The 16,470-nt window shown below is 39.9% G+C and overlaps 1 protein-coding gene across 1 annotated transcript in view; it reads right to left on the reverse strand.

Annotated features, from left to right (window-relative positions):
• The window catches only part of LOC148886303 (unconventional myosin-XVIIIa-like), a 60,400-nt gene that overhangs the window by 23,636 nt on the left and 20,294 nt on the right, over positions 1-16,470 (reverse strand). Inside the window, 8 exon segments of the mRNA XM_089016843.1 lie at positions 2,492-2,620; positions 4,599-4,664; positions 5,233-5,342; positions 5,482-5,707; positions 6,856-7,042; positions 7,121-7,280; positions 8,968-9,106; positions 10,572-10,658. Of these exon segments, the coding sequence (XP_088872969.1) occupies positions 2,492-2,620; positions 4,599-4,664; positions 5,233-5,342; positions 5,482-5,707; positions 6,856-7,042; positions 7,121-7,280; positions 8,968-9,106; positions 10,572-10,658 (1,104 nt within the window).

Below are 16,470 nucleotides of genomic sequence, written 5' to 3' on the forward strand. Positions count from 1 at the left end.
GGATTCGTGAGCGTTTAACAGTCTCTCAAATTCCAAGGATGAAAACTGAAAAGAAGTGAATGCACAGTTCCTCATTCTAATAGTTGTACAGTTAAAGGAATGTCTCTACCGATTTATGCTTCATTCTGATCTCAATGCAAATATTTACTGTACGTTTTAAAGGCCAACTGAAGGAGAAAACTCACAAAGCAGGGAACGACTGCTAAAGCGGTCCTGTAAAGCCATGTTTGTCCTTGACAGTCAGAAGGACAAAAAAACAGATTAAATTGCATGTCATGTGGTCACGGCACATCTTCGCATGCCAGGCGAAATCAATCAACGGACCTCCTGGCACATCACCAGCTATCAACAAACATCAAGCCTTCGTCCCACCTGGATTGTTCAAACACGAGGGAGATTGTGGACTCATCCACTTTCTCAACATGAAAAGACATTAACAGCATGGATGCATTGGACGCTTTTATATGATGATAATCCTCAGACTGATCAACGGGAAAAATTGTCAATCATCGAACGTCCATCATCGTGCTACTGATCACATGCTCTGTTGCCAACTTACTAGATCAGGGTTAAAGTATAGGCAAAAGAATGTCCTTTAGGTGTTAATATCGTCAACAAACCCGATCTGACGCTTACGTCGCAGTCAATGGTATACATTGTGGTTGTCGTGGCAGCAGTGTTTTCAAATTTCACACCGGCTGATGCGTAATTGCGCGTCTTTGTATTTTACACGAGCGAAAATTGTTGTTGATGAGTGTCATCCGTGTCCCCGCACACTCTACTCCCACTCACTTTTTGCAACTTGTGATCTGATGAAAGTGCACGTTGGAGAACTCGAAATTGGTAACACGGCCATCAAATGGTAAACAAGCGAGATTTATTCCATGGAACATGCCTGCTTCCTCCATAAAAATATCGTATTTTTTAAGAAAATAAATATGACCATAAATGCAGTATACATGATCACAAAGACAGTTTGAATAACCTCTACAAAGCTCAACCCCGACCCACCCATCATGCGAATAACCTTTAGATTTTCAGAGCCTCCCCTAACATTCAACACATTTATGATTCCATTTTCTATCAACCAAAGTCGGTGTGATTCGGCAAGAGAATAACATTGTGAGTTGAAATAATATGATGACTTAGCTTCGTATTATATCCATATTTTCAAGGGACCGGAACCATAAGGGGGCCGAGGCACGGAAGTAGACACATTGAAAATTGATTTTATAATTGCACAGTTGCTCAAGCAATTTCACATCACTTCTTTGCTGGTGAACTCGAAGATTTTTAAAAAAAGGGTACGAAGCTCTTTGCCCATTTCACAGAGTGAATAATGACCATTAAACATAAAAGTGTAAATAGAAGAAAACACGAGTGAGAAAGATATCTGCGCCAGAACATCGCGTTTTATTGAATGGCAATTATGAATTTTGAATTACATTTTTGTCCGGTTCAATAATCACCGAAGAAAGAGGTATAAGCCTGCAGACAGAATATGGAGGAGGTCCATGGACATTGGGTCTATCGGGTGTTTGACCATGAGGGCAGGGGTCCGTGGAGGAGATGTCATTTATTCTACCAAACGGTTATTATAGCTAATTATAGCTCATCATAATAGAATCCAAAGCTCGGATTTGTCAGAAAGGTTTTCTTGAACAACATCTCAGTTGTGGACTGCAATCTCCACATCGTAAAAGAGATTATACTTGTACGCCTAATGGGGAATGTGACAAGGTTATATTTAAGGTCACAGACAAACAAACCACAACACAGCGGCATTGCATTTGGATGTAATAGAACAAAAAAAAACAATTAGGTTCATGCCCTCTGTGTTTTAGTGCTTGCTGTCTGAAATTTGTTTGTGTTGTGAGCCCTGTTCTGTTCTGCTGTGAGTCTGCCAAACAGCTCCCTGATGGACATTTATCCATAGCTTTCCATCTCATATATCCTCTGGTGTTTAGTCCTTTTGTTTTACCGCTAGGTGTGCTATTATGAAAACCCACTGCTTAAGTTCCGTGTGTGCCATTTCAATTCCATTAGTGTCCACAATAGTTGAGGACAACCACTTGGCTGAGTTGGTTTATGTGCGGTCTCCTTCAGTAATTTATAATAAAAAATACCATGTTGTTGATCTGCTGCATTCTTGTCTACATCCATCGCACAATCAAATCTCTTGACAAGCTGAGTGGATGTGTCATAATCAAGTGGGGCATTTAGATTCTGCTTTTTTGTTCATAATTGCTTATAGACTTGCAGTAAGGCTGACAGGATCTACTACGAAGCAAACAGACACGAAAATTAGGTTTGAAGAGCAATTCATGGTTCACAAGGCTCACCTTGTTTGCCTGCTCTATATATCGTGTACTACTTTGGATTGCATTGTCTTGTCATTTCAAATGGTGATTTGGGTGAAACAAGGGATGTTTCACATCCCATCTATTTTCAGTTGGGATGACACTGATAAGAGTGAAGTCATTTTGCTTACCTTTCTCTTTTTAAAAGCTTGCCGTGCCAGATAACCTCGACATGCAGCTTGGATCAGGATTAAATTCCGCTTGGTTTGCTCATCCCTCTGTTCCTCCAATTTCACCAAGGTCCCAGCTTTGAAGAATAACTAATATGAAAACATATATAAACATACAAGAACATGTTGTTAAATTATGAATACAATGACACATAAGCGAATGAAAATGTAGAACTCTATAGTGCCAAACTTCATAAATGAGGAGGTTTGTATAAAATTATGAATCTAGGAGGAAACACTCTCATCCAGAGAGGGTTGGATTTTATTTTGGGAATCAAGCTTGATTATTATTTTTTTATTCTGTTGATCTGGACCAGAGATGATGATGATGATGATGATGATGATAATAATAATAATAATAATAATAATAATAATAATAATAATAATAATATGAAATGTAAAAAAACATTGCCAAAAGCAAGCAAATCTCTGACAGCTTGCATGTATCGTTGAGGGATTAAGTCGGCCGACATGCACAAAGCATCTGTCAGTGGTCCCATGTTATTGACCGTAGCATGGTGGCAGTTAGGCAAGTTTCTAATGAATCAATAATGAATCATTATGATAATTTAGCCTCGCATTGTTCAAAAGGTGAACCAGTTCATATTGTTTCACTCCGATGATAGTATTTCCACTGATTAATGTGTGTCTATTATTCACCGGATGCATTGTGGAAAAATAATTGGCTTGCGCCAAATTGATGCCTCCATCTTTTTATCTACTCAGAAAAAAAATTAAGTGCTGCCGCGATGTAGCCATGTTGAACATTAAGATGACATTGGATAACACAATTTGTTGCAGCACATTACATTAATGTAGTACCAGTAATTCATGTTTATGTACATATCAGAATTAGAATAAGAATCATTAGAATCATCTTTATTGCCAAGTATGTAGAACACACAAGGAATTTGTCTCCGGTAGAACACGCTGCACCTGTATCATCTTAGAAAAAAACGTTGAGAGGCAAAATGGAGGCACTATAGCGAGTTGTAGTTTGGGTTTAATTTATTTTTTCATTTCCATGTTTGACAGGTGAGGCACTGCCTCAGCCTTACTGCATCTGCTATACAGTTGTATTTGGGGGAAGAATCGCTCGGGGGAAGAAGCTGTTTAAATGTCTGCTGCACTAATCCATTCATTATGTGACACTATATATTGTTAGGTATGATTTCTTTTTAAAATGATAATGATTCATATATTATCACAAACACATACCTGGTGGAGCAAACTAGAATTAATAACTGCCACTATTTGAGGACAAATGGCAAATTCCAATATAATAAGAGTAATGGCAACACTTCATTTTTTTGTGTACATATTAGAGTGATCCATGAATTTTGCAATACTTGTCTAGATACGAATATCAAAATTTTTCCGATCAAAGCAATAATTCCGTTACATTTGGATGTGTAACATGTAAGAGTAAGTTGATCAAAATAAACATCTGTTCACTTTTCCAAAAAAGCGGACGCTGGTTATATGTTGCTATTTTTGTTGTTCTTGTTGCGGGTGTTTTTGTATTTGGATTCTTCTACGCATACTTAAAATGTTTGAAAGGAAGATGGAGAATCAGGACCTACAGATGTCTGAGAACACCAATTTGGCCGCTACTACAGCAAGTCCTCTGATTTCCCTTTTGGCTGATTGCCACTCTCCTGCTATGATTAGACCGCAGAGCGCGGAGAGGTGTTTACCGCCGTTCCTTTATAAGTTGCTCTACTAAACAAAGACAGGCTTCCATTTGGACGGTTTTGCACTTATGAGCCGAGGAGAAGGAATTGCGGCAGAAAGACAGCAACTCGGATCAAATGCACGACTTTGGAGTTGCAAGTCTCCCAAAGACGAAAGGGTGGAGGTTGGCAACTTTCCAACATCATAAAGGTTCTCAAAGAGGGACTAGTGGAATGAAGGACACACACACACCACAGACGCAGGCAATAAGAAAAAAAGTATGTGTGTGCGTGTATGATGTTAATCGAGGTTAAAATGGCAACATTGGAAAGTAAAGGTTTATTTAATCATTTAAAAGGTGTTTACTCAAGATGGATGCTGTGTGACTACTCACCCGGCTCACACCCATGTGGTAACTGGTTTTCTCTAAATCCAAAGACTCCAGCAGTTCCTCCACAGCCTGAAATTTAATGTACATGTGGACATTAGTAAAGAGGATTAAACTATGTATAGGAATGAACACCTTGTGTATTTTAGGCTTGATTCAGAAAGACAACTTGATTATATCGGAGAACTTCAGTACAATGGCACTTAACCCCAATCGTTCAATGGCTCGCTCATTTTTCTCTTGTTCTAAAGACAAGTGCATTTTTTTCAAAACTGAATATATTAACTTATACCCTGCATCATTTTAAACGGCTATGAAGATGTTTCTCATAGACTGTTTCATTTCTACATTACTTTATTTTGCTTTCACTATAAATGTTTGACTCTCAACATCAACATGCAGACACTATGAATGCAGTGAGGGTCTTTCGTCATCCCACTTCCGATCTGGCTCTTTAACAGGCACAATACAAATGTGGTCAAGTTGATTAGATCATGACAACAGCTCTTGATGGATGAAGGCTTACTTCTCTGTCAGACGGCCGCTGACAAATCAGGGGCAGATGTAATGAAGCTCCCCTCTCACAACATTAATCTTAACTGTTTGGCCAGTGGCAGTGCTCTCTCGCTGATTGACTCACTCTTTGCTCGTCCTTCACAATGTAATTCCGCCCGTGCTTCTTGGTGAGGTGTGGTGCCAGCACATCAAAACGTCGGCGGAACTCAGAGAACACCATGTGGTCCGGGTAACCTGTGAAGGTCAATCAACAAGAACAACATTTTATTTGTTTGAAAGATAGTCTGAGTAGTGAGTCTTAGAAGGAAAAAAATAACTGGAAGTGTATTTGACGAAGAAAGCAGATCTGGCATGTATATAGCAATGGGCTCACCTTGTCTGTGGATCCGGAGAGCGTCGAGGAGCTTGGATCCCCGCAGTTGAGCACGGAGAAAGGCAACATCCAGCTGCATTAAACCAGAATCTCCTCCCTCCACTTGAGCCTCACTTTCTACACCTTTCAAGAAGGATCCACTCAGAGCCTTAAGCGCATCAGCCTTAGGCAATAGGCAGTGAACAAAGTGAATTCTGGACCTCCGCACCATGTCCAGCAGGGCGTCCTGGAACAAAGGACAGTGAAGGGCTTGATGAATTAACGTCCTGGTCTCACACTGTGCCCCGACAATGCTTACCCTATTTCTAATTTTTTATTGCTAATTTTTGAAAATTAAAATTAAAGTAAGGACGGGTGTGAATCCTGGGATGTGAATTCATTGAACTAAGTCAGTACACATTTTGTCACAATAATCCCCAAATTGGAAGGCAATTGCGCGCAGCATATACTGCAGATGTCAACAGATTGTCATGTTTCGGTTTGCGACCAATGGGTGGCACTATAGGGCCCCTAACTGCAGCTCTGCAGGTGGTCGTATTAATCAGTGGCAGTTACAAGGACTCCCAGCATGACCATTACGTTTTGGGTCATTGTTTGGTTCACCCTGTCAGGTTTGTTTCGTCTTGTCGTGGTCTACTCATGGTTTTGTTTGCTACTTTGGACGTTTCTGTTCTGATTTTGTTCCTGATGACTTCATTTTATTCAATTAGTCAAATACACTCTGGTCCTCCGTCCTTCCTGATTTTTCTTTGGTCCACCACCACTTTGCAAATCGTGACACAGATACCTTCCAGATTCCTTGATCACAATTGCACTGGACCTTAAAGACAATTCACTTGAGGAACGGATATGGTATTATGCAAAGATCGGATCGCATTATTACAAATTATACTGTATATGTAGAATTTGAAGTATAAAACTACTTTGTATACTGGCAAGATCATTTGTGTTGCTTGTTTCCTAGTTATATTGAAACAAAAAAAAAATGACTTTACCCTTTGATATAATCATTTAATGTTATATATTTTACACATTTATGTTACTACTTAGCAATCCCAGTCATGCCATGTGATTCATTGTGTTATTTATTTTGATAATAACTCATATAGTTTGAGTAATTCAATCAAATTTATATATCAATCAAATATAAATTTAATTTGCAAGTTACAATAAGCAATTTGGACTAATTCTATTGATATGCCCCACATATGACACATTTTTTGTCATTGTCTTTTGCTGAGTGAATTACGTATTATATGACATTATAATGTGCGTGTGCAGTTTGATTTGACGTTCCAAACTTTTCATTCGCTGAATATTCTATCGTGGTGAAATGTTTTCAACAATGTTTTCAATTCAGACTGCTGCGCTCACCACTTGAAGCTTTATTTGGATGCACACAGACTTTTTCTTGATAGCGGCCACTCCAGTAGTGAATGTCTTCCTCAGGCTTGACGCCCGTCGCAAAGACAACTGGGAAACACCCTCAAGACCTGCGATAGAACCTGACAGAACGGTGGCCCCGACTGCTCGGCTCATGAACAATGAGCTGATGATCTTCCTGCGAGACACACATTGCGTCAGACCAATTGTTGTTGTTTTTTTATAAACTACATGACAAAAAATGGCTGAGACTTACTTCTGGGAGTCCTGCAGGAGGCTTGTAGCGTTGATTGAGGCAGGATTTTGCTTGGCGTAGTTCAGCCACCCACGGGCATCGTACTCTACCCAGTCAGTCCCGTGACTGTGTCCCAGCAGGAAGTGATTATCTTTCTCACTCTTCAGAAGGAAAGTGTGACCTGATATTGATGTAAAAACCATGTGTAAGAGTCCATTGTTCTCTGGGACTGCACATAAAGATCGGTGATAAAAATAAACAGCCTCCCGTGGGAAAATGTGTCTTCAACCTGTCTGTGGGTTGCGGTGCGCAAGCATAATGTGCATAGTGGGCTAATTATTCTAGTCTGAATAAAGTTACTGCATATAAAATTACTAATACAGCAATTAAAGAAAAAAATTCCGGTTTAAATCTCATGAAGTGAAAATGCTGTGAGCCAAACTGTTTTTTTTTTTTTTTTTGTCAAAATCCAACTAATTTTAATATGACTCAATGGTTGCAAGTCAAAAGAGCTTTGGCTGATGAAGTCATCTTGAAATCTACCTTCATAAAAAGGCCTGAAAAGAGATGCTTTCAGAGGGTGTGTTTGACGGTGAAAAAAAAAAAATCACACTTCATGCCTTCAGTTCTTTGAGTCCTCCTGGGAGAGCGCTCTGCATGGGCTGTAACTATGGCAACGACGGTCGAACAACAATAACGCAGCAAGGACTTTTGTGGCCGCTCAATCCGTTTGATGGAATTTTGTGTTCGCTATTAATGCTGGGATCAGGCTGTCGGTTACATTTTATGACATAGTAAGGCATGAAGTGTAACTTACAGGACATATCAGACAATGAGACAACACTAAAGACATTTCATCTCAAATTGACACCTTCCTTTCTTCTATATTGTTGTGGTGGTCGTGATGGGTCAGAAGCCCAATGGCACCCGGATGACCTTACATAATGTGAGAATACTTTTTTAGGATGGCATGTTGAAGTTATACACCACTTAAGACATGATAATCACAATAATATTAAAACTATCGATTTCTGACTGTTGCTATCAAAGATGAGTGTTATTATTCCGTTGTTGGTTTATGAGTAAGACTGAGTAAAAACTACCAAAGGGAATTCAGTGAAATTTTGGAATATCTTAATTTTAGTGAGGATCCATGTACAGTTGCAGATACAATCCATCCATCCAGTCTCCGATTGCGTATCCTCACTTGATCACAGTGATTTTTTTCAGCATTAAAGTTCATCTAAATACAGATCTAGCAGATGGATTTGTACATACAGAGATTAAGTTAAAGGAGTGGCTCTGTAGGTAATGATTTTTCATCAATTACGTCAGAGTCATGTGGTGGATGTTTTATCCTTGCTGGAGGTGACTGATACACTCTGCTGAGTGCTAGTTGTAATTTAGAATCTTCAATAGAGGCTACCTGTAGCGATTGTATTGTGAACAGCGAGGGCCATACATTTATTTCATTTATTTACTCAGTTTAATTATTTTGGCAAATGATATGTACTTGCAGGCACAGGTTTAGACAGATTTGTGAACAATCGGAGCAAATCAAAATTGATGCCTTTATATGGGCAACAAAAGCAACAAACGTGCTTTGCTCATCTAACTTGTCTTGCTCATACCGACCAAACAGAGATCAAAAACATTGCAGGGCACTCACTCGGGCGAATGTGATGTTTGATTGGTTCAAGAAACAATTCCATTGCCAATTTAGTTGAAGTTACATTGGCCAACACGAGTGAGTCAGAAGATTACACATAGCTTTCTTGTGTTGCTGTACCCAATATTGTGACAGGTGAGATTTTTTATTTCTGCCCCATACAGTGGAAAGTTTTCATTTTGATGGGTGCTCAAATCACCTTTGATCTCGCCTTCAGCAGGGCCGTAGTAGCTGAAAAGGCGAGCCAGCAGGCTTTCCTCTGATGCCCCAGGCTGAAGAACTTCCTCCTCCATCAGCCACAAAAGCCCACGGGCCTCATCTGTTCGGCCGCTGCGCACCTGTTCAATTGGACAGCACACACGAACAAAATCCCAATGGTAATACTTTTTTTCCTGAATGATAAATTAATTCATATGACCCCATTCCCAAATGACAAGCGGAAAAAGGAAAGTGTGGTAAAGGCAAAATAGTTTAGCTTTACTTTTTAAATTCATTTTAATTCAAGAGGTTCTCTCAAACTGTTATGTTTTAAGAGTACAGCTGAAATTGGAAGTTAAATTTTAAAAATAGTTCTCCTGTGCCCTAGCCCACTGTGCTGATCATAAGCAAAGTTATTTATACTTGAAATAGAAAAGACAGAACTTTATAAATTGAATGAAAAAGGAACAGGATTGATTAGTAACACTCCCACCAAGGTCATTTTTGTGGAAATGAATTCAAGAACCAATGGTGCTTTTGTTCCATTGCTCTATCCCAAAAAAATCACATCATATTAATGTTGCAGGAGAAAAAAAAACATTGTTTTTGTATATACCTTTTGTACAACTCTGCAATGCTATGTAATTGGCTGGTGTTCTGTCACAATGAATTTCTTCTAAATTGAACCAGCAGTTTTTTTTTCCCTTCTGCAATTGTTGCTGACAATCAGACAGATAAACAAAGCAAGAGGCGCAGCAGAAAACAAAAACGGCATCTTTGGTCACTTTTGTTGTATGGATGAAAATGAGCTGCAGAGATAATCATCTCCACGCTGCAGTAATGTCTGCAGCGCCAATGCATCCTGGAAGAAACCCAACCCAAGAAACCAAAAAATAGGTTCCAGCGCCTATCAAAAAGTGACATTCTTATCAGAAATGCACGCTACACTGACTGCAACACAAAGCATCAGTCTTCAGGAGACAGCTGACAACTATGTGGCTTTCAGGGAATGGCGATAAAATAGGCAGAAAAGGAAAATAAACTGAACACCAGATTATCCCCCCCACCCTTGAGTCATAAAAAACACCTTTGATCATATGAACTCCAAACAACCGGAAGAATAGTTGCTCTTTCTCCCAAGATGTTGCTCAATGGTCCATTGCCTCTGATCGCAATCCCATTAGAGTGGTGAAGAATTATAGAGCGAGCATAAGCATGTGAATCAAAACTCACTCGAATAGGACCAACATGATCTATGACTCTCTAAATTCTCGCAATTTTTGTTTCCATGGTGCAAATCATAAGCAGCAAAGGCCAAACATTGATTCTGCTTCCTCTTTTGAAGTCCATGCTCCGACCTTTTTTCCCTCCCCTTCTGATTCCACCTTTCGTTTTTTTTAAACCATCTGTCAAACAACTCATTTCAGTGTTTGAAGGTCACATAAAGAAAACTTCAGATGCCTCGAGATATTTGTTTCCAGATGAAAGTACCAGTAATGGAATCCCAAAAAAGAAACAACTGACCCTGAAAGGTGATCCAAGTCCTATTGGTGTTTATGAGAAAGCCTAAAGAGGTGAGCAGATTTTTCTTTTAAATAAACTTACAAGTGCTTGGCTCGATGATTGGTCAACCAGCGCCACTGAAAAAGATGGATCAGGTTCCGTGTCATCGAGGGCAATCTCAATGTTCTCCTGGTGGAAGAGACACATGTCAAATGGAAAGGAAATTACTTTTTTTTTGACAATTTGACAGCATGCACAATAAGAATAAGAATAAGAATAAGAATAAGAATAAGAATAAGAATACTACTGCTACTACTACTACTAATAATAATAATAATAATAATAATAATAATAATGGGCGGCCTGGTAGTCGAGTGGTTAGCACACCGGATTCACAGTGCAGAGGGCGCCGGTTTGCGTCCCGGTCTGGCCTCCCTGTGTGGAGTTTGCATGCTCTCCCCGGGCCCGCGTGGGTTTTCTCCGGGTCCTCCAATTTCCTCCCACACTCCAAAAACATGCATGGCAGGCAGATTGGCCACTCCAAATTGTCCCTAGGTGTGTCACGATTTGCGAGGTGGTGATGGCGGGTTCGGATCCCAAAAAGCAGGCAGGAGGGAGCAGGAGGTTGTTTGACAAATTGTATTAAAATAAAGGTCAGCAGTAACAAAATGTAAAACATCAAAATGATCTGAATGGAAAAAATACAAAGTAGCAAAAGAAAACCAAGTGTAAAAGTCCGCCAAGGTTAAACAAACACGTACACGATGCATGCAGCAAACAAGCAGCAAACAAACAATGAATCGGCACCGGATGATCGTGCCAGGTGTCCTTTTAAGTGTCAATGATTATAACGACCAGCACCTGCGAGGCTGCCGGCAGGGCTGACGTCGCTACCCGCTGGTCGCCAATCTGATCGGGACGACCAGCACCTGTGCAGGTGCAGGCGGGGCCGACAGCGCCCCCCGTTGGTCGCAAACCAGATCATGACAAGGTGTGAGTGTGAGAGTGACTGTTGTATGTCTTTGTGTGCCCTGCGATTGGCTGGCAACCAATTCAGGGTGTCCCCCGCCTCGTGCCTGAAGAGAGCTGAGATAGGCACCCCCCGCGACCCTAATGAGGAATAAGCGGTAGGGAAATGGATGGATAATAATAATAATAATAATCCGATCTGGTATGGGATTCAGAGGTTTGACTCGCATATTTGTTTTGGCAAAAAAATTTACGTCGGATGCCCTTCCTGACACAACCCTCTGTATTTATCCGGGCTTGGGACCGGCACAATAAGACACTGGCTTGTGCCCCTTTGTGGCTACATTAATAATAATAATAATAATAGATTGCAAACCCACACAATTTACAGTCTGAATCCGAATCAGAAAACCTTTATTCGTCCCACAATGGGGAAATTTGCAGTCCACAGCAGCAATTTGAAAGGGGATGGGGTGGGGTGGGGTGAAAGGATAGAAAACAAGATATTCGAAGCATAGTAAAATAAACTGTACACCGTATATTCCGGTGTATAAGGCGCACACACAGAAAATCCTTGATTTTCATCAAAAGATGACCCTGTTCCTTAAATGCAGATGTGCCTTATATGTAAAGTAATATTGAGCCACAACAGGTCTTGCAACTACTGTCCGCGGCCACTACTCCATTTCCCCCTGTATACGAAGTCATGCGTAAGCCCAGCCTCCTGTGGCGCCTTTTAATGTGGTGTGCCAAATATTTGGAAAAAAATTATATATTTATATAGTACTATATTTGGAAAATTGTTTTCACTCATTGAATGGGTGCCTTATACTGCGGTGCGCCTTATATATGGAAAAAGTTTGAGAATACATAATTAATTTGGGGTGCCCCTTATACACAGGTGCAACTTATACACCGGACAATACAGTATTTGGGTCAAAAACAGTCCGGAATAATTTTATTGTGATTTTGCACACAAGACAAATGATTGAGTTTCGTAGCAAATCACAATCAGAGTCAGAATCAGAATACCTTTATTCGTCCCGCAATGGGGAAATTGGCAAAGGTATTAGCCTGGCGTTGACGTTTCTAAAGCCTGCTCTCAAGATTAATGGGATCCTCATGGGATCATGCTTTTATGCTAGACAGGTATGCAATTACAAGTCACTCGTGTATCACATTTTCTCACAACAGACCACTGGACAAGAGCTTACCAGAGCGGATATGTACTGTTTGTATGTATTAGAAATACCATAAGGATTATAATAAAAATTATTTCTTGTTGTTCAATTAAAAACTATTGCCCGGACCTTTAATTCAAATTTTAAAAGAAGCCAGATGACAATTAACATGTAATTAAGATGTGAGAAGGCAAACTCATCTGGAATGTGATGGGTCTGATATCAATTATGCTTAATTTAATTGCCTTCTCTGGGACCGGAGTTAGAATGGATGAAGCTTGTTACTGCTATTGTTACAGCCTCAGTTCCCCAGAAAATCCATGGTGAATTATTCGCATTCGCAAACATCGAAGAAACTACTCTCTTGCAATGGGAAAAAAAGTCATTCAATTTTGCTAGAATGCTTGGAGCCATATCCTCCACGTGACCCCCGATCGAATGAATGTTTTGTGGCAATTTTTGAATAGATGTCAAATTAGAAATTCTAAATGAAAGAGGTCGGGCAAAGATATACTTTTCAAACACTGTCTACAAACAAATTAAATTAAAAATCCCAAATCTTTGTATTTTACGATCTATTCCTCATGCAAATTACAGTGCCCTTTGGCTTGGGTGGCTATTTGCTGTTCCCCCTAAAAAATATCTTTGAAATGTTGTCATTTCTCCACTGCGAGACTAATAAAGGCAAATCCAATCCAATCCAATCCAATTTTAAGTACATGTACTGGTAGTAGTTGTCTGAGTAATATCGTATTTGTAGTTTTGGGGGCTCATTGTATCCCAAATGTTGTCACCATTTGGGATGCAATGTCTGTTTCGAAAATGTCTTTTGTACACAAAGTAAGGAACAATGTTGAGGATGCAATTTCTGTAGCAGATGCGAACACTTCAAGGATCATGCGGAGGCAAGTAATGATAAATTACCTTGTCGAGATGGAAAAAAAAACAGACCCAAGCAGCTTATGGGCTGTGTGCTGGAAATGTGGGGGAAATGTTTACGGGGCTAATAGTGCGCACATGACAGATGCCAGTGTTCAAGTTGACTGTGTGTGTGATGTCGCTTAAACGATTTTTCCTTTCTACTGTGGAGATGCAGCGGAAAGACAAAGACAATTGGACCAGCTGCGGTATGCGACAGCTTTTAATTCTTGAAGTCCATTGTGTGCTTGCATCACTTTTCAACCTGCCTGTCATTGCAATTATTGATACAGAGAGAGGTTCAAAAGAAGTTTGACCCAATTCTCTGCAAAGGCGTCACGGCACCTTATAATGTGCAATGCACCCGACAAAGGAGAATTGTACTACACACATACATATGCAGTATTTCATTTTGCTCCCCTTCTTTGTCACCAAAGTGGGAATTGAGAGTGGTGAAGTGGATGGAAAATGCCCAGCTGCCATGTTCAAATCATCATCATTGATTCGTGGTTCAGTATGCTGTCCCATTTGTAAAATTATACTTAATGGAAAACCGACGTCTCCGGACAAGTTGTGTCCATAATTTGTAAAATCGCTTCAAATGACTTCTACTGAGCGTATTTCAATAAGATTCCACCGCATATAGCTATATTTTACGTTTTAAGACTCGCGCTGAATATTCAGGAAGTCTTGTTTTTGAGTTGGTGACGAGTCCGTGTTTGACGTCACTGAAGGAACGCCCATGACCGAAAAAAAGGACACATTGTAGCAGTCCTTCCATCACGTCAGCGCATTTTGCTGGGCTATTTTGGTCTGAAAATGTCATGTTGCACCAAAAAGAGACAGAAGAGGGCGCCCAAGCTCCATATAAGGAATTAATCAGCCTGTGGAAACGGGCTGAATAATTCCTCACAGGGAGCTTGGTCGCCATTTTCTGCCTCGCTACATTGCAGTCCAGATGCCTCAAAATGACACGGAAGGACTTCTTTCATCAATTGCAAACATGTATGCTTTCCTCTTCAGAACTATTTGAATCATATTCATAAGTGGATGTGTCACAAGAAAGCATATTCTCCGAATCTGAAGCCATTGTTCTGATTCTCCAGCAATGCAAGATGTCTTGGCGTGATGTCACGAACTGGGGGCGGGACTTTCTGAAAATGCCCAATTCACAGCTCAACTTTTTGCAGATTTTGGACACTTTAAGTCATTTTTATTGGTGTTTTGCATTTGACTAAAAATATCATACTGCATGTTTTGGGTATTTTAGATGTTATAAAACGTTCGGTTGTCCTTTAAAAAACAGTTTGCCCAGTAAAAAATATATATGTTCCTTTATTTATTTTGTTGTGGCAGGAGTGTCTCTATCATTTCAGTTATCTATATGAGGGGGTCAAAAGTCAAGAAACACATCTTAGGTATCATCGACACTACTGTACCAGTATTTGCAAGTGAAACGTCACAACATAAATGCTGAGAGAAAGTATAAAATTGATTTTGGGCAATACCGCTAGCTGATATGTCACAGTATTAGAACAGAGGATCTCAAATTCAAAGGTCAAAGCTAAATTCTCATCAACACCAAAGGTCAAGGAAAGTTGGTCGTGACAGATGTTTGTTGATAAACCTGCCAGTTCTGTGGTTGGTGGTACATCCAAATTCCGCTTTAGATATGTGGAAAAAACTGACTGGATATGCTATCATAATACAACAATCACCACAAAATGGGGGTAGGGGTGTTGAAATTAATTGTTACACTGCTTATTATGAGGAAAAAAAATAACAGATTGAGTCTTTGCAAATTTCCCCATTGTGGGAGGATTAAAGGCTTTCTGATTCGGCGTTCTGATTTTTTGCTATACTTGACCACAAGGACATTGCTGAGCAATTTGTAAACCCGTATTTTTTTTGTTTAAAGCCTTCAATGGAAGTCAGTGTTTTTCTTCAGGAATAACAATTGCTATCTTCTTCTCTACATACACAGTATCATCCAATTTTCCTTTTCAAAGTATACCCACCGGAGTTTTGTTGACTGTGGTGCAGTCATGAATGGTTTGCTGTTGTTGCTGAGTAACATTGGTGTGACATTCATGGTTCCAAACACGTCTTCTTTCAGTTCAAACAGATGAAATATGATTGATACTTTTTTCTATTTTTTTTGGACTGATTATCTTTCTCTGGAGCTTGTTTTTGGTTTTGGGAGCTTGTTTTGCTCTTCTCTTGCAGTTAAAGTCACAGTGGCGTATTCTTCCGGTTTTGTGCTTGAGTGTGATTAGCTTGCGGAAATGGTTCTGTAGAAATCACCAAAACAAATCCTCTAAGCAAGTGACTACTCCCTCGAAAAATTGTCACGGCAGAGTTGAGAAAGCCTACTAATTTTTAACTAGTGCATGTTGGCACTATCATTTGATTCCAGTGGCAGACCGTCATGATTATTCAATAATTCCAAATTGTCTTTCGGCTTACTTTCATTACTTTTCTCCTGTTGCGCTGCTTCCAGACTTGTGTTTTTGTATTTAAGCATATAACCGATCACATTTCAGCCTACATTTGTCTACCAGGACGCCTTCACAATCAATTCTTTAGGCCCTGTTGCATCAAATGTGTCGATCAAACTGTTGCTCTAACAGTCTAATCAATCAGATTTCGAGTTGGCAACCCAAAAGGGCTACCAACGTCTTTTTACAGCGGCTGGTCAACGTCAGAGTTTGCTCAAACTATGATTGGCTAGTCACTTTCCAGTCATAGTTTGTGAAAACTGCTCTTATCATACATAAGCCGCTAGTGACAAGACCATACTTGCCATCGGTATGTGTAGCGAGCCGGATAATTAGATATATTGTGCTCATTCAATAGCAATTTTGTCAACCCATAATGGCTGAATGAGGAGAAGGAATGGGTTTGGTTGGAGATTTACTGTTTAAAGGTACTTT

The sequence above is a fragment of the Hippocampus bargibanti genome, linkage group LG16 (genome assembly GCF_051943395.1).
Source record: "Hippocampus bargibanti isolate YZ-2025 linkage group LG16, ASM5194339v1, whole genome shotgun sequence".
In the NCBI taxonomy this organism is placed as follows: Eukaryota; Metazoa; Chordata; class Actinopteri; order Syngnathiformes; family Syngnathidae; genus Hippocampus; species Hippocampus bargibanti.